The following is a 27,170-nucleotide window of genomic DNA, read 5'->3' as shown; positions in this document are numbered from 1 at the left end:
ACATAGGCCCATATCCTTTGTAACCATTATCCTAACTCATTTTATGAGTTCTACAAGCCTGCCAATGTTCAGAACCTTTGACCATGTAGCTTTTTGAGAAATGTACGGAAGACGTAAAGGGACATGGGGTAAAAAATAAATAATTGAACGTTTCTCGTGAGCACGAGAAAGTATCCGGTGCACACGAGAAAGTATCTGGTGCTCACGAGATAGTATCTGGTGCTCACGAGAAAGTATCTGGTGCTTGGGATAAAAGTATCTCGTGAGCACGAGAAAGTAGGCCTATCTCATACACATATCACTGGCAGTGTGTGTGTGTGTGTGTGTGTGTGTGTGTGTGTGTGTGTGTGTGTGTGTGTGTGTGTGTGTGTGTGTGTGTGTGTGTGTGTGTGTGTGTGTGTGTGTGTGTGTGTGTGTGTGATCAACGTCAGGGGGGGGGCTTTCGGGACTCAAGCCCCGAATCTCACTTCAAAAGCCCTGGATCTTTTTTTAGGTTTGAACTGTCATTGCCTTCTAGTGGAAAGGACATGCAACAGCATGGATAGTACCTGCTACAAAATCATTGGCCTATTGTATTGGCTGATCAGATTTGTCTTACCGCTTTTGCGATTCAGCCTAAGCAGAGCATGCACGCACATTCACAGCCTGATACAACAACGACAACGAGTGCTCTGCAGAATACAGAGCCTGTGTAACATAGTATCTTTAGAATTCTATAAACTCTACATTGACTGTAAATTAACAACAATGTAGAAAATACAAGAAACCACACATGACTAATTATGCACCTATCAATAAAAATCCAATCCAATGAAAATACCTTTACAGAGTGGGTTTGGTGTCCATCCGTTTTCCGTGCATGTAGCCCGACCATCAGTTGGGGTGAAGCCTTCTCTGCACTGGTATTGCGCATCATCACCCACCCATCGATTTGGAAGCTGCTCTTCTAAATGAGGGTCACTTGGATCCTGACATCTGATCGCTGAATAAAGAAGCACAATTGTGACTCAGTGGGAACTTAAAGTAGTTCATGATTGTTTTCCCAAATCATACACTGTGACATCTACATAGTTCTCAATATAGATTTCTGTGCACTTACATAAACTTATTTGGTTTACTTCAATTGTATTACAATTGTTACCACCAATCCAATCAAACCTGAAGGATTGAGACGACCTGGTTGGTTCAATTGTGAGGACAACAATCCTAAGAACATTTAATATAGTTGCAAGCAACCAAGACAGGGTCCTACTGTATGACCGTATGACCAACAGTTTGACCGTATGACCGACAGTATGACCTTTTGACCGACCGTATGACCGTAGACTGCCAAGGGCAGATTTGAGTATATTTTGAGAAATAGAAGTCTTCCGTTCTTGGAGTAATGGTGAGCTTGGTCGGTATGGTAATATGGCATTGGTATACCTTACAAACTAAAACCAACCATGTAAAGCATACTCTGTCAAAATCCTCTGTCAAGCAGATGTTTGCGAAATTACGTGTGTACCGCTTTAAGGCTCAGCCTGCATTGTAGAGAGGCCGTGGTTCAGAAGGGACAACTTAAAACAAATGTTTTTTTGTTGTTTTTCCAGAAATAGACTTTAAATTTGGCATGGGTATACTATGGAATCTCCTCTTAATCACCATATTCAACAGCTTGATATTCATACAGCTGAGCCTAGGTGTTTTAAATGCAATGTTAAAGCTGTTTAAACGTGTTGTAGAGGTGCATACATATGCATGTACATCACTTTGGAATTCATATCTCTGCCGTCTTTGGCCTTTTTGCAATGAATTTCACACCATATAGTCCCACAGTCACCTGGTACATGTGTGCTTAGTTTGCAGCTTTTACCATATTCGGCACCAAAGGAGTTAATGTGGGTGTGTGGTCAAGTTGTGGTCACTGCACTATATCCAAATGGTCTGACTGTATGGGTTGTGGTGTGAAAGTTGTTCATCATGAAGATGGTGCATATATAACAAGTTTTATCAATATTGCACTTCCCTAGTGGAAAATGAAGCCTGTTGAGTATGTTGCACTTGTTGTAGTGCCACCATGGGCCCATATCCTTTGTAACCATTATCCTAACTCATTTGACGAGTTCTACAAGCCTGCCAATGTTCAGAACCTTTGACGATGTAGCTTTTTGAGACATGTACGGAAGACGTAAAGGGACATGGGGTAAAAAATAAATAATTGAACGTTTCTCGTGAGCACGAGAAAGTATCTGGTGCTCACGAGAAAGTATCTGGTGCTCACGAGAAAGTATCTGGTGCTTGAGAGAAAGTATCTCGTGAGCACGAGAAAGTAGGCCTATCTCGTACACATATCACTGGCAGAGTGTGTGTGTGTGTGTGTGTGTGTGTGTGTGTGTGTGTGTGTGTGTGTGTGTGTGTGTGTGTGTGTGTGTGTGTGTGTGTGTGTGTGTGTGTGTGTGTGTGTGTGTGTGTGTGTGTGTGTTCGACGTCAGGGGGGGGGCTTTCGGGACTCAAGCCCCGAATCTCACTTCAAAAGCCCTGGATCTTTTTTTAGGTTTGAACTGTCATTGCCTTCTAGTGGAAAGGACATGCAACAGCATGGATAGTACCTGCTACAAAATCATTGGCCTATTGTATTGGCTGATCAGATTTGTCTTGACGCTTTTGCGATTCAGCCTAAGCAGAGCATGCACGCACATTCACAGCCTGACACAACAACGACAACGAGTGGTCTGCAGAATACACAGCCTGTGTAACATAGTATCTTTAGAATTCTATAAACTCTACATTGACTGTAAATTAACAACAATGTAGAAAATACAAGAAACCACATTTAACTAATTATGCACTTATCAATAAAAATCCAATCCAATGAAAATACCTTTACAGAGTGGGTTTGGTGACCATCCGTCTTCCGTGCATGTAGCCTGACCACCATCAGTTGGGGTGAAGCCTTCTCTGCACTGGTATTGCGCATCATAACCCGTCCATCGATTTGGAAGCTGCTCTTCCAAATGAGGGTCACTTAGATTCCTGACATCTGATCGCTGAATAAAGAAGCACAATTGTGACTCAGTGGGAACTTATAGTAGTTCATGATTGTTTTCCCAAATCATACACTGTGACATCTACATAGTTCTCAATATAGATTTCTGCACACTGACGTAAACTTATTTGGTTTACTATAATTGTATTACAATTGTTACCACCAATCCAATCAAACCTGAAGGATCGAGACGACCTGGTTGGTTCAATTGTGAGGACAACAATCCTAAGAACATTTAATATAGTTGCAAGCAACCATGACAGGGTCCTACTGTATGAACGTATGACTGTATGACCAACAGTTTGACCGTATGACCGACAGTATGACCGTATGACCGACAGTATGACTTTTTGACCGACCGTATGACCGTAGACTGCCAAGGGCAGATTAGAGTATATTTTGGTCGGTATGGTAATATGGCATTGGTATGCCTTATAAACTAAAACCAACCATGTAAAGCATACTGTGTCAAAATCCACTGTCAAGCAGATGTTTGCGAAATTACGTGTGTACCGCTTTAAGGCCCAGCCTGCATTGTAGAGAGGCCGCGGTTCAGAAGGGAGAACTTCAAACAAACGTTTTTTTGTTGTTTTTACAGAAATAGACTATAAATTTGGCATGGGTCTATTATGGAATCTCCTCTTAATCACCAACAGCTTCATATTCATACAGCTGAGCCGACGTGTTTTGAATGCAATGTTAGAGCTGTTTAAACGTGTTGTAGAGGTGTGTACATATGCATGTATATCACTTTAGAATTCATATCTCAGCCGTCTTTCGCCTTTTTGCTATGAATTTCACACCATATAGTCCCACAGTCACCTGGTACATGTGTGCTAAGTTTGCAGCTTTTACCATATTCGGCACCCAAGGAGTTAATGTGTGGATGTGTGGTCAAGTTGTGGTCACTGCACTATATCCAAATGGTCTGACTGTATGGGTTTTGGTGTGAAAGTTGTTCATCATGACAATGGTGCATATATAACAAGTTGTATCAATATTGCACTTTCCTAGTGGAAATTGAAGCCTGTCGAGTACTTTGCACTTGTTGTAGCGCCCCAGTTCTATTTTAAGGTTTGAATTGTCATTGCCATCTAGTGGAAAGGACATGCAACAGCATGGATGATACCTGCTACAAAATCATTGGCCTATTGTTGGCTTAGCACAGTGGGAATACCAATTTCTAAAATACAAAAAAGCAAACAAACAATCCATCTCTGGAATCCTACCTTGAATCTACTGAAAGTTAGTCTCAAATGTATAAGTCTCAATTTTGCCATTGTAGTTTACATAAAAATCTTTTTTTACACTTTTTTACATTAAATTGTATTGTCTTGAGCATGCCCTGCAACTGAAAATGTAGCCTACGAATTAAAAGGGATTTAGGGTTTGCCAATATCCAACAGGTCACCCTAAAATGGACTAGAATGCAGGGAATCGCATTTTAGAGATTCACTTTTTTTGGGGGGGGGAGGACCCCAGGACCCCCCTCAGGGCTAAGCCCCGGATGTACACAAAGTCTGGCTCCGCCCCTAATAAGCAGACCCACTGCTGGTCAAAGTGAAGGGTGTTGCCCCTGAGCATCGGCCCTGGAGGGAGCGTCTCCCCTGTGCTCCTTGGTCTGGGAGCCGACAGCAGGAAAGGTGTAACCCTAACCTTCTCGTAGTTGGAGGTAAGAGAGTATGCTATACGTGCTCCAATAGTGCGAGATAAAAAAACAAAACATTAATTGGAATGAATTAAGCTTATGGAGTATGCTTATCTGTGCCCGCTTATGTGTGCCCGTACCCGTGATAAATTACACACAAGCTAAAATCATTCAAATTAATGTGCTTATTTTTATCTCGCACTATTGGAGCAGGTAGGCCTATACTCTCTTGCGCTCTCTTTTCGTTATATTAAATAATAAATCAAAATATTGGTATAAACAATCCTTTCTTTCCCAAAGTTGGTCGGGACATAGGTTACGTTCGACCCTATGCAATATAAGGCCCTTGCTTTATTCTTACACACAACTGGACTCAGTGGCGGTTCTACGTCCAGTTGCGCCCCGGGCAAGACTATCTTCAAGCGGAGGGGGGGTACCGTGGTATCGTGCACCTACGGGCTTCAGTGGGGGTTTCATTCCGTCTGCGCACGGCACCTTCTCAACGAGCAGGTGTGCGCCTGCAGCCAGAGGGGGCGCCAAAATACCTATTCCCAACACAATGTTATGTAGTACTTCATTGATAACCGCTACGCAGCACGATATCTTTTTTACTGCTCGTGGCGCCCCCCATGTGACTTGGCGCCCCCCACAAATATGCCGCCCCGGGCGGCTGCCTGGTTCGCCCGTACCTAAAACCGCCACTGACTGGACTCGTTTAGTAGGCTACTTCACTAAACTGGCTCGCTCTCTCGCCTCGCTCGCTCGCCTCGCCCTCTCGCCTCGCACCTCCTAGCCCTCTCTCGCCTCGCTCGCCTCGCCACGCTCTCCTCACACACACACACACACACACACACACACACACACACACACACACACACACACACACACACACACACACACACACACACACACACACACACACACACACACACACGATACTTTCTCGTGCTCATGAGATACTTTCTCGTGCGCACAACCTATTTTCTCGTTCGCACCAGATACTTTCTCGTGCGCACCAGATACTTTCTCGTACTAACGAAATACCTTCTGGTGCGCACCAGATACTTTTTTCGTGCGCACCAGATACTCTCTCGTGCGAACGAGAAACGTTAATTTTTTTTTCTTATCCCATGTCCCTTTACGGGTTCCGCAGATATGGCCTGATATAAACGGATATAAACGGTCATGCCCCCCCTTACCTGCAAGAACTCATCACTCCCCAAACATCAACCCGCCCCCTCAGATCCAATAACAGTCTGTCCCTGCAGATCCCAAACACCAGGCTACGCACCATGGGCGACAGGGCCTTCGCCGCTGCAGCCCCTCGACTGTGGAACAGCCTCCCGGACCACTTAAGGGCAACACAAACACTAGCCTGTTTTAAGACTGGCCTAAAAACCTTTTTATTCATAAAGGCATTTCCTACTTTTTAAAAATTGTATACTAGCACTCTGAGATTCTGCTAGAATGAAGAGTGCTCAACAAATAAAATGAATTATTATTATTATTATCATAAAATTATTATTATTATTTTGTCAGGAAAAAAATAATAATACCAACGATTACAATAGGGTTCCTAAGGATTTCGTAGGACCCAAATTTATCCAGAATTAACATACGATAAAACGAAATTGGTTCAACCCTGATAATGTTAAAAAGCAACTCCTTGTGTTCAAACCAATAACCACAAAACTATAGCTGAATCATTAACATAAAATACATAAAGATTTAAAACTGTAATAATGCCATAAAGATCTCACCATCAGCCGCACCAATTAGTAACAGCAGCACAGCCCCAATGTTGAGCATCTCGACCTCAGTGTGGTCTCAGTGGAGTCCAGGACTTGAGTCTGTTCACAGGAACACACAACCCAGCCTATATGAGACACACATGTCATCGCAAATGTGGAAGTTGTGCGTCCGCTGAGCAAACTTTATACCCACCACAACTGAACTAAAAGGGCCAATACCTTATTAGGATGAAGACAGTAGACAGTACTGTGATACTGTACATCTTCTAAGGCCACGTTTATACGTAGCAGGGTATTTATAGAAAATAATATTCCCCCCCCCTCCATTTTCAAAAATAACATTGTGCACACATCGTTTTCAAAAAAGTTGTCGTTTACATCGAGACGCATAAATACGCCGTCAAGCAGCATTATAACTATGCCAAACCTATGGGCGGCAGTGTAGGGAGAAGGATAAAGCCATGCAAGCCAATCAGAATCCTCAGAACCAACAACAACGAATAACGTCTTCCTGTAACAAACAAACTGTAAACATAGGGCGCTCATATGACGTTAAGCATTTCCTGGCGCATAATGTGACGCTTCAGAACCTAAAACCCAGTTTCTCCCCGTTGACACAACACATAACCGGCGTTTCAGAAATCTTTAGTTCTTAGTAGAAAGGAATGAGGAAAGAAATTGTGAATTCATGTTAAATCATGTCAAAACATCCAATAATTCTCCTATTGCTCCCTTGACCGCAGCAGCTGATGGTGATGATTATGATTGTCAATCACTTTCACCAAATGCATTCTACCTGCCCGCTTGCACTGTCCCTCCTCAGCCCATAGGGGGAGCTGAGCTTCTCCTGGACCTCCACAATATATTAATATTTACAGAGCAGAACAGAGTTAAGGAGGACATTCTGAGGGCGATACTTCAACACTAACAGTAATTATTCTTGGTTGGCGTTCTGTTCCCTCATTTCCTCATTCGCTCTTCCTCTCCATTCGTGCCGCTCTCCTCTCCGCAGACACCACAGAAGCGGAAGATGTAACCTACATAGACGTCTCTGTGCTCCAACGTCGGGGGCAGCGGGAGGGCAGGGGGGAAGGAGGGGGAGTACGGGGCGGTCAGGTTGGCTCCAGGCTCCAGGCGGACGCTGGAGACCAAAGTGGACGAGTGTGTGGACGCTCAGCCCCGGAGGACGAGGCCCTGAGAGCTGTGAACACCCAGAAGGAGGCGCGGACAGACCTTTGACCTGCCAGGGACACTTCTCTCGCTGCATCTGAAGGCCACTTCGTTGAAGTCCTGTTTTGAGAATGTTACTGTTTATTCGGCCGTTGTCATGTTTATATGCATGTTCATGAAGCCGTTCACATGTAGTTTAAAAGGTGTAGTTTCCATCATATCGATTTCTTTTTTATTCATTACAATTATTTCGTTTTTACTCTGTTGTTCTTGTCCATAGTTGGTTGCAGCATAAAATGTTGCTTAAAAACGGATACCAGAAAATATTTATGATAGCTTGAGTCTCGAAAGCACTGTTCTGCATCCCTATTATAATATTTAATACTATTCTGCATGTGTAACTATTATAATATAACTTAAATGCATATCTATATATACGCATGTAAATGCATTGCTTCCCCCACACAGACTCATATTGTCACAGTTGGGAATCGAGCCCGGATCTGCGAATCCACAGTTCTACTCTGAACCCAATTAACAAAAAGGGAAGGGTATAGATTCAAGTACAGAGAGGGTTAACTGAAAGGTTATTTATAACAACAAAGTCTTTGGGCAAAAACACAGGAGATCACAAAATTCCAAAACGAGGGCAAAATCCAAAAAGGGCATAAAGTCCAACAGAGAAGGCAAAAGGTAAACTCAAAAACAGGTAGATCTTCGTCAAAAGACAAAAGTTCAAAACGTCATACCAAAGGGGCAAATCCAAGTGGGTAATCCAGAGAGCAGGCAAGCGGTCAAAACACAGAGAATCAATAATAATGTCCTATACAAGACTTTAGCTTGGGTCGGAGTACAAACATGGCACATCAAAGACTAAGCACTGATCATGGGCAAAAGCAGGGCTTAAATACATGGCTTGATTGGTCATGTGACCAGAGCAACAAGACACAGGTGACAGGACTAATTGACAAAGCAAGGAAACAGAAAGGAGCTAACTGACCTAAAGGAGAACAGAAACATTCAAGTTATTTTTAACTTAAACAGTTGACACCTCTGCAGATAGAGTCAAGGCCGTTTCATGGGAACCAATGAGAAGAGGCAAACACTTGAGCTGTGTCTGCTTCTCTGCCGTCTCTAACTTCCCCCTTGTGGCTCAGATTGCCCTGATAACACAAACCCTAACAACTGGACTTATAGGCAAGGGTCAACCAGCAAAGAATGATTCACATTGCAGCACATTGGCAGTGAAAACATGACGGAGATGCCAAGTTTATTTTCTGATTTTTACATTAGCGTACTCATTTAGCAGATGTTTTTATCTAAAGTGATGTAAATAAACATTCATGAGTAGGGTGGTAAGGCTTCTTGCAGTGGAATTTGAACCCTGAACCATTGGGCTGGGAGTCCAACACCATGACTTCCGTACTGCCCAAGGATGTGTCGAACCCTCGCCTGTCAGACTGCCCTCCTGTTGATGAACCCTCCCCTGACTGCCCTCCTCCATGAATCCCCTCGCCCCGTTCCCCGCCTTATTTGTTGCCCTCAGTAAATTCCCTAATAATTGACCCTCTGTGTAAGTGTCTCTCTTTGTCAAGCACTTTAGTGCCCAGTAGACTCCAAATGCTGCTAGGAGCAGCAGCACCACCGTCAGAGAACGAGCAATGAACGGGGTGCGGTCTGGGATGAAGGAAAGAAGAAGTTAGTCAGAGGTTATTCAACTCCTCCCCAGAAAGGTTTCATAGGGGTGGACAGACACCGAATAGCGTTGGGTTGCCCACCTAAACCAAAATCCATAACTAATATCAGGGATTATACTGTGCTGTTGTAGTTTATCGGCTGGCTGAAAGCTATGTCAACATGAGAGCTAAGGGAATCACATACTGATGGACTGTGGTTTGTTATATTTCATTTGAAGGAGTTCATTGATGGGGGACAGATTGCATTACTGCGGCCCCCCTTGCCCTCTCTTGGGGCGCCACTAGGTAGACAACGGTGCCCGGTCATGTGATGGGAACCAGTATTATAGAAACGAGCTCTGTGACAAAGAAAAGTATGGCACAGTCGACAATGATATTTACACATATTTATAAAGAAATATAAATATATATATATATACACACAGTACATATGCATATATATATATATATATATATGGACAAAAGCAGGGGCAGACTATAGCATCATTATCTTCATTATCTTAATATCGCATTAAATTCCATGAAATGATTTACAGCTATTTATTTATATAATATATGTGTTTTTATTTATCTATGGGTTAGTCTGCTTACCCATTATTTTGAAGTCTGGTCCAACAGCTGTCTCAGAGCATAAGGTATTGTTGTCTCTGTGCACCCACTGTGATACATGCGTTCCATTAGATGTACGGTTTACATATATGAACCCGATGAGAGACAATGGTGACCGGTCATGTGATGAATCAACTGCTACTGAATCCAAGCTCCATTCATTAATTTCTCTCGTTGTGTTGTCACTCACCGTCACACTCAGACAAGGTGATGCTAGCCGCGGCGTGGCTCACGTTGTTGTGGACCGAGCAGGTGAGCAGTCCCGACCGGCCCGGCTCCAGAGTGACGTCACTAGCGCTACTGGGTCCGGAGAGGAGACGCGTGTCGTTCAGCGGGAGTCCGTCTAGACTCCAGCTGTAGTGGAGTCCGTCCCCCCCGGCAGAGCAGGACACCCTCTGCTGTCCCCGGGACAGACACTCCCGGGACAGGAGGGGAGAGGAGACCGGGGCTAAGGGAAACCGACTGAGGAGGAGAGTCTCACAGTTTGACTGAACAGAAACCTTCTGTTATTAACTCATAGAAACTTAACTTCATACAATTATAATTAGAAGTATCCACCTCTTTAACCCCCCGGCTCCTACTCCCAGACTAACTAGTGTTTACTGTACTTGACATATTTTATGCCGACATACACAAATTGTGCAGTGGCAAGAGCCCCCTCCTTACATCAAATGTTGACAGCATTAATAATAAATGGGCAGAGGGACTGTTTAAAGAGTACCTAGAAAAGCCCTTCAAAACATTCACAAAATACAGCATAGCATGTGCCGTTACCAATCATGTTAACATGGAGCCTGAGAGCCAACAGTGTATCTATAAGAGCTATGCAGTCAGAGGTTAATGTCTAAATTATCCTTAATAACTGATGTTAAACGCTTCGCTCTTATCTGTAATTTTGTTTACCAATCATTAGATGAAGCATCAAATGTTACTGAAATATTGATAAAGCTACTCACCTTGAATGGATAAATTAAATTGTATGTTTGATAAATCAATTCCATTTATGTTTCGTGCTTCAATTGAATATGTACCATCCTCTGTCCTGTTGATGTCGTTTATGGTAAATATTCCTGTGCTGACGTTAAATGAATAATCAACGTTTTTTGTCTGACTTTTGTACTCTGGTAATTGTTTTTCTTCAGTCTGTAGATATCATCTTGTGAGGTCTTAGTTGGCAGCAGGACCTCCACGGTTCCTCCCAGAGAGCCAAAGCACTGGTTCGTGATGTGTGGCTGTGTGGCGTCGCAGAAGGTCTTCACACCTGGAGGTTTACAGAGGACAAAAAACAATACAGGAGATATATCTCCCTGAGATTCACAGATCTACTCTCACTTTTACTACAACAAATCTCTTACTAGTACTATAACAGGGATGGACATTTTGAATAACATATGAACTATTGCAGAACATATGAACTATATTGAAACATACAATATTTATTATTGGTTGATTTTATTTAGATAATTTCTATATGATTTTAATATAAATGAAAATATACTTAATCTGTCCAAACAATCCTTAATGATTTCGAACCTGCTGTTTTCCTCTAATCTGTATTCCTGTTCATGAATAGTTAGACCACAAATCAAATGTTACTGTAATGTTGTCACTCACCTTGAAGTGATAGATAAAAATTGATATTTTTTACTGGAGTTCCATTCTGATCCTGTACTTCCACATTGAGTGTGTACCGTTGTCAGACCCATTGAAGTCCATTATCATAAATATTTTGGTGTTGCTATTAGTTGAATAGCGAGTGTTGTCTGTTATTGTAACATAGTTTTTCTTCAGTACGTAGCGATGGTGTTGTGAGGTCTAGGCAGCTGGAGGTTTACAGACGAGAGAGTAAAACAATACAGGAGATCTATCTCACTGAGATACACAGACCACCTCTCACTGTATAATAACTCTCATTACTTATACTAAAGAGGGATGGAAATTTGAAAATAGTAACGGCTGCAGAGAGCAGACATTGTACTACTAAATATAGAGGCTGAAACATAGATTATTTTATTACTTTTTAGTTGATTTAATTGTCCTCACATACATATGATTTCATAAACATAGATTATTTTATTACCTTTTAGTTGATTTAATTGTCCTCACATACATATGATTTCATAAACATGAAAAACCTCACGTTGTGGGTTAGTACCCACCCTAACAATATATCTAATATTCGAAAGTAAATGAACTCAGTTTACTCCAAATAAAAGTATGACCAAAATGATCGTTTGAACCCAACAAATATTGAAAAACAACTACTTATGTTTAAACCATAACTAGATCACCATAGCTGACAGAAATGACATAAAAACATTAAAGATTTAAAACAGTTATTATGCCATAAAGATCTCACCATCAGCCACACCAATTAGTAACAGCAGCACAGCCCCCATGTTGAGCATCTCGACCTCAGCGTGGTCTCAGAGGAGTCCAGGACTTGAGTCTGTTCACAGGAACACACAACCCAGCCTAAATGAGACCCACCTGTCATCGCAGAAGTGGAAGTTGTGCAACCGTTGAGCAAACTTTATACCCACCACAGCTGAACTAAAAGGGCCAATACCTTACTAGGAAACACAGTTCTGTTAAACAGTACTGTGTTACTGGGCATCTTCTAAGATGCAATAATTATTAATACAAAGAAATTTGTAATGGAGAAGTGGAACGTGTGGACCCAAATGTTCAACAAAGGCAGACACTGACGCTAATTGACGATAATTAGGGATTTACTGAGGGCAACAAATAAGGCGGGGAACGGGGTGAGGGGCTTCATGGAGGAGGGCAGTCAGACAGGAGAGGGTTCATCAACAGGAGGGCAGTCTGACAGGGGAGGGTTCAACACCTCCTTGGGCAGTGTGGAGGTCATGGTGTTGGGACTCCCAGCCCAATGGTTCAGGGTTCAAATTCCACTGCAAGACGCCTTACCACCCTACTCATGAATGATAATTTACATCACTTTAGATAAAAACATCTGCTAAATTAGTACGCTAATGTAAAAATCTGAAAATAAACTGGGTATCTCCGTCATGTTTTCACTGCCAATGTGCTGCAATGTGATTCATTCTTTGCTGGCTGACCCTTGCCTATAAGTCTAGTTGTTAGGGTTTGTGTTATCAGGGCAATCTGAGCCATAAGGGGGAAGTTGGAGACGGCAGAGAAGCAAACGTAGCCCAAAACATAGCCCTTATGTCATTGGTTTCCATGAAATGGCCATCACTCTATCTGCGGAGGTGTCAACCATTCGAGGTACAAATAACTTGAATGTTTCTGTTCTCTTTTAGGCCAAAAAAAAAAATATTTTCCATGAGATTCTCCCTTTTATTTTAAATTTTGGACTTTTTTATGATTCTGAGTCTGTGTTTGTGGGGGGGATGAAATGCAAAAGTAATGTAATAATAATAACATAATAGTTACACATGCAGAATAGTATTCAATAAATACTAGTTATATTAAAATAATAGCCTAGTTAAACATGCAGAATAGTATTAAATAAAAATACTAGTTATATTATAATAGGTATGCAGAACAGTGCTTTCAAGACTCAAGCTATCATAAATATTTGCTGGTATCAGTTTTTAAGCAACATTTTATGCTGCAACCAACCATGGAAAAGAACAACAGAGTAAAAACTAAATAATTGTAATAATGAATAAAAAAAATAATCGATATGATGAATGATGGAAACTACACCTTTTAAACTACATGTGAAATGCTTCATGAACATGTATATAAACGTTACAACGGCCAAATAAACAGTAACATTCTCAAAACAGGACTTCAACGAAGTGGCCTTCAGATGCAGGGAGAGAAGTGTCCCGGGCAGGTCAAAGGTCAACAGGCTGCTGGCCCTCTGGCTAAAGCGCTGTCGACGCGTCCTTCTGGGTGTTGACAGCTCTCAGGGCCTCGTCCTCCGGGGCTGAGTGTACACACACTCGTCCACATTGGTCTCCAGCGTCCGCCTGGGGCCTGGAGCCACCCTGACCGCCGCGTACTCCACCTCCCCCTCCCCCTGCACAGAGACTTCTGCGTAGGTTGCGTCTTCCGCTTCTGTAGTGTCTGTGGAGAGGAGAGCGGCACGAATCGAGAGGAAGAGCAAATTAGGAAATGAGAGAACAGAACGTCAAACAATATTGAGAACCAGTATCGCCTTCCAGAATGACCTCCTAAACTGTGGTCAGCGTTAAATTCCATATTCTACTTAATTTAAGAATGCTTGATTCTGATTGGCTGGGAGTAGGCCATTAACCCGGCAGGTTGCCCGCTGACTTGTCGGTTCTACTTGCTGCTGACTGAGCACAGCGTCATCAAATAGTAGATCAATACGCCGCTTGTATATTTTGGGTGTCCATTAATCCCTAATATATGGACACCTGCTAAGTAGTTCCAGCCAAATTGTCTGTTCAGCCTTCAAAACGAGAGCTGGTAAATTGTGAAAAATGTATTATATGCTATAGACCCTATAGTATATGTGGTATAAAGGCTGGGATGAATTTCCAGTTATAATTATGTATACTTTATGTTGAAAGTATAGACCGTCGCGATTCCCATTGAAACGAATGGCGCGATGATTATTCTTCAAAACGATACCTGGTAAATTGTGAAAAATGCATTAAACTGTAATCAGACAACGGGGTTATATGCTATAGACCTAGAGTATCTTTGGTATAAAGGCTATGATGAATTTCGAATTATAAATATGTACAATCCATAACGTTAGCTCTCTGGCTCACAGCTCAGCAGACCAGAATACCTCCCGTTGCCAAGTCGTAGCTAAGGTCCGTCCTATTTACTGGAGGAGTGAAAAACGTTTCCGTTGTATAAGAACCTTATACGGGAGGTTAATGATTGTTCCAGGTATTAGTCAAACCCTCAAGCGTTACCAGGGAAACTAAATTATGGCATGTGAAAAACTTTATATTTGGATTGTAAAACGCTTGATAATATGAATAAATTATCTTAATTTCTTTCCTTTGGCAAGTGACCATGGTATAAGCGGGATAATCCCCTTTGAGTTAGCCAGAACATGTTTGATCGATCGTAATTAAAGGCGACTACATTTTGAGGGAGATGAACTCAAACAGAGTATACATTTAATAAGCATGCAATGCGAATAAGAAAAAGCATAATTATGAAAGTATTTTAATTGTTTTATTATGTTGGCAAGCAAGAAGTAGAATAAACGGGATAATCACCGAGAGGCAGGGCAATAAACAGTTTGAAATGCCCGACTCGTGGAAGGTAAGCAGTCCATGAGCCGGGCATATCAAAATGTTTAGGCTATTGCCCTGCCTCTCGGTGATTATCCCTTACTTACAGTGTTGGACCGTAATGTTAGTGCGACATTATACTGTACATTGTTAAGGGCAACGCAACAAAGGGGATTCATACCTTTCGAGGTTTTGTGCTTTTTTGCGCAGTAGACTCCCAATGCTACTATCAGGAGCAGAGCCGTCGCTGACAGGGAACCAGCGATTATAGGGACGTGCCCTGCGACTAAGAAAAGAAAGGCACAGTGAACAATGATATTTATAAATATATACATAAACAAATGGGAGGGCAGACTATAGCATCATTATCTTCATTAACTTAACGTTGCATTAATAATGGCGTTATTAAATTCCATGAAATGGATGATTACCGTTATTTATTTATAAAAGTTTATGCACACACACATATATATATATACACACATATATATACCCACATATATATACACACATATGTATACACACACACACACACACACACACATATATATATATAATGGGTAAGCAGACTAGCCCATAGATAAATAAAACACAAACACACCCATATATATATATATATATATATATATATATATATATATATATTTTTTATCTATGGGCTAGTCTGCTTACCCGTCATATTGACGTCTGTTCCTATTGCTATCTCAGGGCATAAGGTAATGATGTCTCTGTGCACCCACTCTGATGTGTTACATTTGATGTACGGTTTACATATATGAACCCTATGAGAGACAATAATGACCGGTCATGTGATGAATCAACCGCTACTGAATCCAGGCTCCATTCATTCATTTCCCTCGTTGTGTGTGTCACTCACCGTCACACGCAGACAAGGTGATGTTAGCCGCGGCGTGGCTCACGTTGTTGCGGACCGAGCAGGTGAGCAGTCCCGACCGGCCCGGCTCCAGAGTGACGTCACTAGCGCTACCGGGTCCGGAGAGGAGACGCGTGTCGTTCAGCGGGAGTCCGTCTAGACTCCAGCTGTAGTGGAGTCCGTCCCCCCCGGCAGAGCAGGACACCCTCTGCTGTCCCCGGGACAGACACTCCCGGGACAGGAGGGGAGAGGAGACCGGGGCTAAGGGAAACCGACTGAGGAGGTGAGTCTCACAGTTTGACTGAACTTCAGTTATACAAAGTGTGGACAGCATTAATAACATATGGGCAGAGGGTATGTTTAAAGAGTACCTAGAAAAGGCCATAAAAACATTCACAAAGTACAGTGTAGCATGTGACACCGATCATGTGAACATGGAGCATGAGGGCCAACTGTTTTTCTATAAGGGCTATGAAGTCAGAGGTTTGTCTAAATGATATAGCCGGTTATTGCAAAACCAAGCTCAATTGTAGATTGTACGTTGGAGGCTGCTTTCATTTTCATCAGCACAAGAGGCGTGATCAACGGGCCTAGTTCGAATGACTCTGTATGCCATTGGCTGCTTGCCGTCGCTTCCCTGTCGTCATTCTGTTAAACCAGTCAACAGTGCGCCAGGGAGAAAAGCCTGCTTGGCGATGGGCCATTATCCTGATAATATGCGTCTGGTACCGCCATCGCTAAGAGCTAGCAACGGTCGATCAGCAAAGTCACAACTTTTCTCGGTTTTGGGACCTCAGTGGTGGAACGAGCTCCCTGCCTGCCGTTCTCAGGACCGCAGAGTCGCTCACTATCTTCCGAAAAAGACTCAAGACTCACCTGTTCAGAGTCCACCTCGACTCTGCATAGCCACCCTCCCCCTTCTGGCCACCATTGTACATTGTATTGTATTGTATTGTATTATAGTACTTAGCTGTGTAGCAACATTGTATTGTATTGTGTTGTATTGTATTATAGCACTTAACTGTGTAGCAACTGCAGTAGCTGCTATCATTGCTGTAACAAGGGGAATCGGTTAGCCTAGCGATTGTTGTACTTGCACTTGGTTCTATGAACATCCTTACTATACCGACAGCGATATATTGTTGCACTTCTTATGACAAATGTACTTATTGTAAGTCGCTTTGGATAAAAGTGTCTGCAAAATGTCCTAAATGTAAATGTAAATGTAAATGTAATACTGTTGTGTTTTGCAACAACATGGGCAAATTCACTTTGTTGGGCTGCTATGACCTCATAGCAGCCGGAGGCATTGGTTATTGGCTAGTCATTTGTATTGTTAGCTACATTGGCCTCTATTGCAAACCCGCTCGAAAACAAACAACACAACTTAATTGAATTGCACGCACAGCAAGACTGCAATGCGTGGTGACCGGAATAAAGTAGCAACGTAATCAAGTGTCTAAGAGCATTTAAAATCAACATTAAAATGAAAATTAAAATACAAAGTAAAATATAGTCGCAAGTAGGGCTGGGCGATATGGGCCAAAATGAATATCTCGATATTTTTTTACTATATCTCGACACACGATATATATCTCGATATATTTTGAATCTCCTCTAGAGCACATCATAAATGCTCGATTCAACCATGTCTGGCATACGTCAGTAATAATTCTAGTATTCCTGAAATATAAGTCTGCATGTAGATTACATGAAACAACATATTGTTTAAACTCATTAGTGCTTTCTATTGGAACAATTTAGAACTTGCACATAAGAAAAGGAAAATCACAGTTAGATTTACCAACACAGCATTTATTCAAACCGTTAATTATTTATTAACTGTTTGCATAATAATTATTATATATACACTGCCAGACGACGGATCCAATGCTATTCTTTTTCAAAACCAAATCCTCAGTTTCCATCCTTTTTTCTCTCTCTCGCTGTTCTCACTCACCGATCGGAGGTACAGCCACCTAGACTACAGACTACGTCACACGCGCGTCCATGAGAATCTCGCGGACTCGCAACGGGCGGGGGGAGTGAGTGTGTTTGTGCCATTGCATGTCTTTACCTTTTGTGGAAGAGGGAGAGACGTCGGAGGACCCAACACAGTCTATTCATAATATTGCAATGACCACGGAAGAGGCAGTAAATTAAGTATTGATTAGACAGAGATTTATTAGATGGGCCTACCTAATAAACCGTTGGATCACACAAGACCGGAAACCATAGCAGCGCCGTTAAACAAACCCCGAGAAGCCCAATCCCTATGAGCTCCCCACACTACGGTCATCCGGAGGCGCACAGAGCTTTTTGCCGTGATATTATACAATTATATTGTATCATATACTATTATATATAGAGCTCCGGGAGTCGCAAACGGCAGCAATCACTTTCTCCTCCATGCTGCAGTTCACCCCGGACTGCACTGCGCTGAGTTTGACGGTTGAAAGCTGATTGGCTGTTTACGTTACACATGTCACTCAGTGGCCACGCTGTTGAACGCTGATTGGCTGTCATCACGAGAAATTAAAATACATTTCAACTCGAGTGAATTTGTCGCGCCACAAATCCTCGTGAACGCGCTCGCCTGTGCACGGCGAAAGTGTGGCGCGACAAATCAAAACTTGTTGCCAGTTTTCTCTCGCGAAGAATTCGCCCGATACGTGTCTACGTTCACTTTATATGGGATTTTGTCGGCCCGTCGCGTTCGGTGTGAACACACAAGTATGCCGGCGGCGGCAAAAATAAACAGATTACGTGCCAATTTGTATTCGATGTTCGCGACAGGGGCATTTTATACATCCCCTGGAGAACATCTCGCAATACATCGCATATATTCGATATATCGCCCAGCCCTAGTCGCAAGCAACCATGACGGGGTCCTACTGTATGACCGTATGACAGACAGTATGATAGGGTTCCCAAGTTGCAAACTCATTTCAGGGAGCTTCCGACACCCCACTGCCCGCCCACCCATCCACCCACACACCCACACACACACACACACACAGGCAACCCGGTCCCAAACCGTCCGGCCAGGCGGCCCGATGGAGTGGTGGTGGATGGTGTATACCTCCGACATCCACCAGTCTGAGTCAGAGAGCGTCCATTAAGTCACACTAATCGGCGCAATGGAGAACACCCGTGTTGGGCCCCGACCCCCGGGTTGTCCTGGTATTCATTGAATAAATGCCTCTTGTTGGCTTTGAACGGACCTGGGCGTGTGGTAATTCCTGAGAACTAGAGACATTCCTGGGGCCGGGTCGCCGCATATGGTGGAGGGTGCGGGCAACTCAACCACACTACGGACTACTCAGGTTTACCAACCCACCCGCCAATGCAGAACCTGGTTTGAGCCCCCGCCGCGGCCGCCGCCCAGCGTCAGCAGCGGGGCCAAGCCCTTGCAGCCGCCACCCCGAGGGACACCGACGAGAGCCTCGTCCTTCTCTGGGAGACGGTACTACGCCTCACGCAACAGGCAGTTCCTGAATCCCAACCTCCGCACCGACCAGCCGCCTCACCAAACTCGGTCCGGACGACGACGTGGAGGCTTACTTGGAGGTCTTCGAGAGGACAGCACGTCGGGGAGCTGGCCGGGGGACCAGTGGGCCCACATCCTGTCCCCCTTCCTCACCGGACCCGCACAGCAGGCAAGCCAGGACCTGGCGCCGGAGCGCACCAGTCAGTACCCGGCGTTGAAACAAGTAATATTGGCATACTATGGACATAGCCTCGCCGCCAGGGCCCGACGATTTGACATCCGAGGCGCAGTGCGAACTCAAATCTCCCAACAAGGGAGGCTGATCCGGAGATGGCTCGCAGACGGTGAAGGACCCAGCCCCCTGGACAGGGTTTTAATAGACAATACCATCTGTCAGCTCCAGCCAGACGCCTGGAGAACCCTCGCCATCAACCAACCCGACACGGTAGACGAGCTGGTCCGGCAACTGAAGAACTGGCAGGTGGCCCAACAGCTGAGTTTTAGCATCCGGAACCCCTCGCGGCACGCCGAGACACACAGGGACAGACGAGGACCGAATCCCACACACCGAGACCACCAGCCCTCTCCCAGGATCCCGAGAGGATAAACCGTGCTTCAGCTGCGGACGGACTGGACACCTAGCCCGACAGTGTCCCGGAAACCGGGACATATCCATGCCGTCGGCCTTCGCCGACGAGGGACGGTCAGGGCCGTATCTCCTGACCACCTGGTTGGCGCATCAGAAGCCCGGGGCCCCAACCCTCCCAGTGCGGGTAGGGAATAAGGACCTCCTGGATACCGGCAGTGTCGTGACCCTCCTACGCCCGACCTAGCTGGGGGACGGCGAGGGGAGCCCATAGAGGTCGCCTGTGTGCATGGGGACACCCGCACGTACGAGACCTGCCGTGTGGTAGTGCGGACCCCCCGAGGGGTGTTTACGGCACAGGCCGGGATCGTGCCCCTCCTCCCCGTACCCCTACTCATTGGGAGGGACTGCCCTATATTCCCCAGACTGTAGGACCCTGAACCGGGTTACCGACCAAGCAGGTCTGCCGGTTCGTCCGGTCTGCCGGTTCGTCCGTACCGTCGTGGCGGGATCCGCCACGACGGTACGGACGAACCGGCAGACCTGCTTATGGGGCTAGGGTGGTCCACTCAACCCCAGCAGAATCGTCTACAGAGGACGACGGACCCGAGGGAGATGGCCCCACCCCAGCAGGCACCCCAGGCCACTCGATGGGAGGAACCGCCCGAGCGGGACTCACGGGACCACCCCTGGACACTCCGGATACCCCGACGTCCACCGAGCAGACCGTCCCACCAGGAGAAGCCAAGAACTCCCCTCCCACGAGTTCTCCGATTTTTTTCCGACAGGGTGGGGAGGAACGGATTTACCCGGACAGTTCGCCAGTTCCCAAACAACTGGTGGTACCCCAACCTTATATCAGCAAAGTACTGTTTATGGCACGCTCCCATCTGTTAGGAGCCCAATAGGCATGGACAAAACAAGAGACAGAGTGTTTACAACCGGGGAGCCCAACTGCGCATATTTCGGCGACCTGGTCCTGGTACTCATACCAACGGCAGAGTGCAAGTTCTTGGCCAAGTGGCAGGGGCCCTACGAGGTGGTCGACAGGGTGGGGGACCCCGCGGGGTCTTTACCAGCATACGGTCCTCCCGTTCGGCGTCCACGGCGCACCCGCCACGTTCCGGTGGATGATGGACCAGAGGATAATGGACCAGCTCCTTCGGCCTCACCAGGCGTACGCCTATATTGATGGCATTATCATCCACAGCGCCAGCTGGGATGCCCACCTCCGACAGTTGCGGGCGGTCCTCGGGGAGTTGAGGAGGGCTGGACTCACAGCCAACCCCCCCCAAGTGCCGCCTGGGACTGGAGGAGACGTCCTACCTGGGGTACCAAGTCGGACAGGGGGAACGTCCGACCCCAGGAGAGCAAGGTCGCCGCCATCAGGGACTGGCCCCGCCCCACCTCGAAAAAACAGGTGAAGTCGATTCTTGATCTGGTAGGGTACTACCAGAGGTTTATCTCCGGCTTCACCACTCTGGCCAGCCCCCCAAATGACCTGACCCGGAAGGCCCTGCAAGACCATGCATGGCGCATTGCTGACATTTCAGTGCACACTGTAACGTGGGATGGTGCAGGTTAAGGTTATGGTCTGATAGCAATAGCTACGGTAAGCATGAAGTCACGGTAGGCGACATGTTGGATTCTCCTCACGGTACTTTTATTATACACATTGACCATATCAAGCCAGGTCCCGGCTGCACTATATCTATTAAGCATACGTGCGCTCAAGAACAAAGACCGAGATTCCTGCCTACACCAACTCATTACAAAATAAAACAAAAAGGGAGACTTCCCTCGTAGACTGCTTATGCCCTGTTTACACCTACCCGATAGTGGGCCCCGATGGTGCCCGATGGCTAAATCAGCAGCTATCGTTATAACATCGGCAAATAGCGTGGTTGCATCGGGAAACACCGTTACTCTTCCCGGGAACATCGTTAGACAACGGGAAGAAACGGGAAGAAATGCTCAATGATCGGGCAACAACGGGCAACATCGGCAAAGAACGAACATGTTTGTTAATTTTGGGTCAATCGGGGTAGAATCGGTTACCAGGTGTTGCTATGGGCTAATCGGCTATAATCGGGAATAGAACGGGAGTATAACGTAAGACATCGCAAATCGTTCGGGAATTTTCCTGGGCACATCGGCTATATTCGTTAATCTTCTGCGCTTTATCGTGTTTTATCGTCTTTATATCGGCAACCTCAACACACGAAAGACCCTCGAGAACCCTAGACAAATAACGATTGTGAGTGACCAGATTGTGTTAAGGAAGACCCTCAATCTGCCACTTGTGTATAAATAGGGGGTGATGGATGGATGTCCTACTTTTATAATTACAGGGTACTTCGCCCATTTAGAACCGGCGTTCTATTATTATAAAATCGCTATTGTAATATAAATAAATATATAAATAAATATCAGTCTAAACCAGTCTCCCCTTTGCCTTCTCCCGAAATGACGCCAAACGCGACATTTGACGTGTTTGGCGTCATTCGAAATGACGTCAAATGACGCCAAACGCACTTCGGGTGTCTTCCCTGGCATACATCGTTATGTTATCGTTATAACATCGGGTATGTGTAAATGCTACCCCGATAAATTGACCCGATCATACATTTTTAGCCCGATGTCACCCCGACTTCCACATCGGTGGTCCATCGGCCATTAGCGGCCATTAGCGGGATGGTGTAAACGGGGCATTAGTAACTTGTTAAAAAGCAGAGGACAACATTGTAATAAGTGATCTTTAAAGGCATAGTTAGTAAGCATGAGTCTTCCTCTAATCACTTGAAGATCACTTGGATGATTGTTGTATTTTAAGAGCATAATAACAATGTAGGCAGAAATGATAATCAGATATCACCTGAATCAAATCAATTTGAAATAATGGTTCTGAAAAAGAGAGCGAATCTGTGATGCTAACGTCCACGTCCCCGCTACGACCTTAGTTGTCGCAGTGCAAGAAATCCTAAATTTGTGTGCAATGCCATTAGAAAAAAATACTTACCAATACAAGTAGGAGTTCCTGAACTCCATTGACCACTTTGGCATCTAATTGTTCCCTCTCCTTCCATTCTGTAATTGGTATGGCATGTGTAGGTTAGTGCAGCTCCATGATTGTAGACCTCCCGTTGATTTTCAGTAATGTCTGCATTTTCTACTGTTGTCGGTATATTGCATGGGGGGATCCCTGAAAAACAAAAAAATGGCCCACATGATGTTAACCCAAAACCAATCATTAATTTCCTCATCTATTGATGATGCAACAAACTGAAAGACAAACAAGGTAAAAACAAAGGAAAAACAAGAAAAAGAAAACACGAACATCTCAACTTAATTGAATTGCATGCCCAGCAAGACTGTGCAATGCGTGGTGAGCGGAATAAAGTAGCAATGTAATCAAGTGTCTAAGAGCATTTAAAATCGACATTAAAATGACCAACGTGGTACAAATACAAAGTAAAATATAGTCGCGACTCGCAAGCAACCATGAGGGGGGTCCTACAGTATGACAGACAGTATGACAGGGTTCCCAAGATGCATAAACAAATTTCAGGGAGCTTCCGACACCCCACCCACCCACCCACATACACACACAGTGGCTACCCGGTCCCAAACTGTCCGGCCAGGCGGCCCGAGGGAGGGGTAGTGGATGGCGTATACCTCCGACACCCACCAGTCGGAGCCAGAGAGCATCCATTGCGTCACACTAATCGGCGCAATGGAGAACACCTGCGGCGGAGGACGAGGAAGACGAGGTTCCCCTTAAAAGGCGGTTTCAGGTTCTCGTAGCGGAGGGAACTTGAGCACGAAAGACCCAGGAAACCTCCAGGACCCGATACGGGCAGGCCGACAAGTGGGCGTAGGGGACCCGAGGCAGCCGCACGCAAGGACTACACTCGCCGACGAGGAACGCCCCTCTGGCACAGCAGTCCAGACGGGAGCGACCTCTACACCAGTTGGCCTACACCAACTCATTACAAAATAAAACAAAAAGGGAGACTTCACTCGTGGACTACTTAGTTACTCGTAAAAGAGCGGAGGAGCACACACACTTCTTCATGTAAAACATTATATTTGGACAACAAAGTAAGGGTTAGTGGCGCCTCATGTTATACTTTGGTGACTTTGGTGCAATTCATGGCGTGGTGTAGGTCCACTCAACCCCTGAAAGCGCCCGGTACATAAAAATAAATACAACATTATAATAAGTGATCTTTAAAGGCATAGTGAGTAAGCATGAGTCCTCCTCTAATCAGTTGAAGATCTCTTGGATGATTGTTGTATTTTAAGAGCATAATAACAATGTAGGCAGAAATGATAATCAGATATCACAGAATCAAATCAATTTGAAATAATGGTTCTGAAAAAGAGAGCGAATCTGTGATGCTAACATCCACGGCCCAACATCCAGTTGTTGCAGCGCAAAAAATCCTAGATTTGTGTGCAATGCCATTAGAAAAAAACACTTACCGATGCAAGTAGGAGTTCCTGAACTCCATTGACCACTTTGGCATCTAATTGTTCTCTCTCCTTCCATTCTGTAATTGGTACGGCATGCGTAGGTTACTGCGGCTCCATGATTGTAGACCTCCTGTTTCTTTTCAATAATGTCGGCATTCTCTACTGTTGTCGGTAAATAGCATCGGGCTACTGAAAAACAAAACAAAAAGGGCACACACGATGTTAACCCAAAACCAAACATTAATTTCCTCATCCATTGATGTTCAAACTGAAAGACGAGCAAGGTAAAAAAGGGAAAACAAGAAAAACAAAACACTGAGATCCTGCCTGGGCTACTCATGTTAACGGCTGATGATTTTGCACTGGGCTAAACTATGCTGAATGGCTTTAATAGAATACAATGAAACTGAGCTTTAAACTTCCATAAACTCTGCACTCTTGGCAAATGTGTAGACATCTAAATGGGATTGCTTAGGTGGCACTGAGCCTTGATTGACTTTGGAATTACAAAACACATCTCCTTTTTTTAGTGCATTGATTACTCAATGACCAACAGGTGTGCAGCCTCAACTGCCCCAGAGTCTAATCTGTGTGACCTGGGCCAGGTGAGGCTGCTTTAACCAACAATCAACCACAGTACAGACTCTCACACACGTAATATTTGCCTGCCAACGAGTGGTCTGCAGAATACAGAGCCTGTGTAACATAATATCTTTAGAATTCTATAAACTCTACATTGACTGTAAGTTAACAACAATGTAGAAAATGCAAGAAACCACATGAAACTAAATATGCACCTATCAATAAAAATCCCCCATGAAAATACCTTCACAGAGTGGGTTTGGTGTCCATCCGTTTTCCGTGCATCTAGCCCAACCACCATTGGTTAGGGTAAAGCCTTCTCTGCACTGGTATGGTGCATCACCATCCATCCATCGACTTTCAAGCCGTTCTTTCAAATTAGGGTCATTGGGATCCTGACATCTGATCACTGAATAAAGAAGCACAATTGTGACTCAGTGGAACTTATAGTAGTTCATGATTGTTTTCCCAAACCATACACTGTGACATCTACATAGTTCTCAATATAGATTTCTGCGCACTTACGTAAACTTCATAGGTTACTTTAATTGTATTACAATTGTTAAAAAAACACACCAATCCAATCAAACCTGAAGGATTGAGACGACCTGGTTGGTTCACTTATGAGGATAACTATCCTAAGAACATTTATACATCTATAACTAATTGATGCGTGAAAATAGTGTTGCCTACCTTGGCATTTTGGAGCTGTATCCCATTCCCCACTTCCTGTACAAGTAATTGTTTTCTGGGTTTGCTGATCACTGTAGGAAAAACAGCGGTCTCGGTCGCATTTCACCAAAACGGTTTCTCCTGGTAAAAATCGGTCTTTATTTACATTAGGATAATGTAAATAAGTGTTTCCGTTCAGTTGCGGCAGTTTACATGTCACTTCTGAAAATCAAAAAGTAGGACAACATATTAATGTTGCCATTACCCAGCAGTCAATAGCCCTCATATTGATGTCTGTGCCTGACAAAGCCCTGGATTAGACAGGCCACACAGCAGCCACTTATGGTCTTAAAATTGGGAAAGATTAGATACTTTAGTTTTAGTCTATCACAACCGTTGTTAGCTAACCAATGGACAATTCCAACGTCAAGCTAAATAAGAAGCATAAAGCAACATGAGGTATGTATTTCATAGCTGTGCACTTGCACATTACAATCATATATATTGTTGCTAATCCTTGATATACACAAACGATATATCAGCTGAGACTCCGCTGATTCTAACATTCTAAACCATATCACTCTGTGACGTGTTTTACTTTTATAAACTTCACTTCTTCAAGTTACCTCAAGTTATTTTGTCTAAATTGTGTTTGATAATCTAGTGTCCGGGCACCATTTTGAAGCTAACACCAGTGTTTACATATCCTGGATAGTCAGTAAGGTTTCAAAGGTAAATATTAGAGCTGTCAAGCGATTAAAATATTTAATCGTGATTAATCGCATTAATGTCATAGTTAACTCTAATTAATCGCAAATTATTTTTCTATGCAAAATATCCCTTGATTTTTTTGTCCCATAATTCTTCTCATTTTAATTCTCTTATCAACATGGTGAAGTGCATCGGCTTGCCTTGTGCAAATGATTTTTTATTGATAACAACATTGGCATATACACTGATCAAAACAGGACGATACAAAAAAAGAGCCTATAGTGCAATTAAACGACTGCTTTGAACAAATGTCATTTGAACATAGCAGTCAGGCTACTGCTTCTTTGTTTTGAGCCAAAGAAAAAAAAAAAAGAAAAAAAAAAAAAAAAATTATAAAATAATTGCGTTAATCGCGCGATAAAAAATTTAACGCCGTTAAATTTGGTTTGCGTTAACGCCGTTAATAACGCGTTTAACTGACAGCTCTAGTAAATATAGTTGCAAGCAACCATGACGGGGTCCGATTGTATGACCGTATGACTACTATGAGTACTTAAGGGGTACATTTGGACTCTGTTATGGACTTGGGTGCAATTCATGGTGGGGTGTAATAAATACAACATTATAATAAGTGATCTTTAAAGGCATAGTTAGTAAGCATGA

The 27,170-nt window shown here is 44.1% G+C and overlaps 3 protein-coding genes across 7 annotated transcripts in view; 1 reads left to right on the top strand and 2 right to left on the bottom strand.

Moving 5' to 3' along the window:
- The window catches only part of LOC115552098 (uncharacterized), a 120,511-nt gene that overhangs the window by 20,865 nt on the left and 72,476 nt on the right, over positions 1-27,170 (top strand). The window lies entirely within an intron of this gene.
- The window catches only part of LOC115552100 (complement factor H-like), a 57,132-nt gene that overhangs the window by 11,571 nt on the left and 18,391 nt on the right, over positions 1-27,170 (bottom strand). Inside the window, exons 4-6 of one of the 5 annotated variants that reach the window (XM_030367871.1) lie at positions 25,818-26,018; positions 25,369-25,533; positions 821-982 (exon numbers count right to left, since the gene is read on the bottom strand). In XM_030367871.1, coding sequence (XP_030223731.1) covers positions 821-982; positions 25,369-25,533; positions 25,818-26,018 — 528 coding nt within the window. Of the gene's footprint in view, positions 1-820; positions 983-2,863; positions 3,030-6,436; positions 6,634-25,368; positions 25,534-25,817; positions 26,019-27,170 lie in introns of those variants that run through there. The other 4 variants (XM_030367872.1, XM_030367873.1, XM_030367874.1 and 1 more) reach the window with 4 other exon arrangements.
- The window catches only part of LOC115552101 (uncharacterized), a 96,554-nt gene continuing 80,298 nt past the window's right edge, over positions 10,915-27,170 (bottom strand). The window contains exons 4-8 of the mRNA XM_030367876.1: positions 15,994-16,251; positions 15,298-15,402; positions 13,670-13,965; positions 12,263-12,352; positions 10,915-11,164 (exon numbers count right to left, since the gene is read on the bottom strand). Coding sequence (XP_030223736.1) covers positions 13,805-13,965; positions 15,298-15,402; positions 15,994-16,251 — 524 coding nt within the window. The 3' untranslated portion in view covers positions 10,915-11,164; positions 12,263-12,352; positions 13,670-13,804. The remainder of the gene's footprint in view (positions 11,165-12,262; positions 12,353-13,669; positions 13,966-15,297; positions 15,403-15,993; positions 16,252-27,170) is intronic.

The sequence above is a fragment of the Gadus morhua genome, chromosome 10 (genome assembly GCF_902167405.1).
Source record: "Gadus morhua chromosome 10, gadMor3.0, whole genome shotgun sequence".
NCBI lineage: Eukaryota > Metazoa > Chordata > Actinopteri > Gadiformes > Gadidae > Gadus > Gadus morhua.
This window is presented reverse-complemented; position numbering and strand designations above follow the sequence as displayed.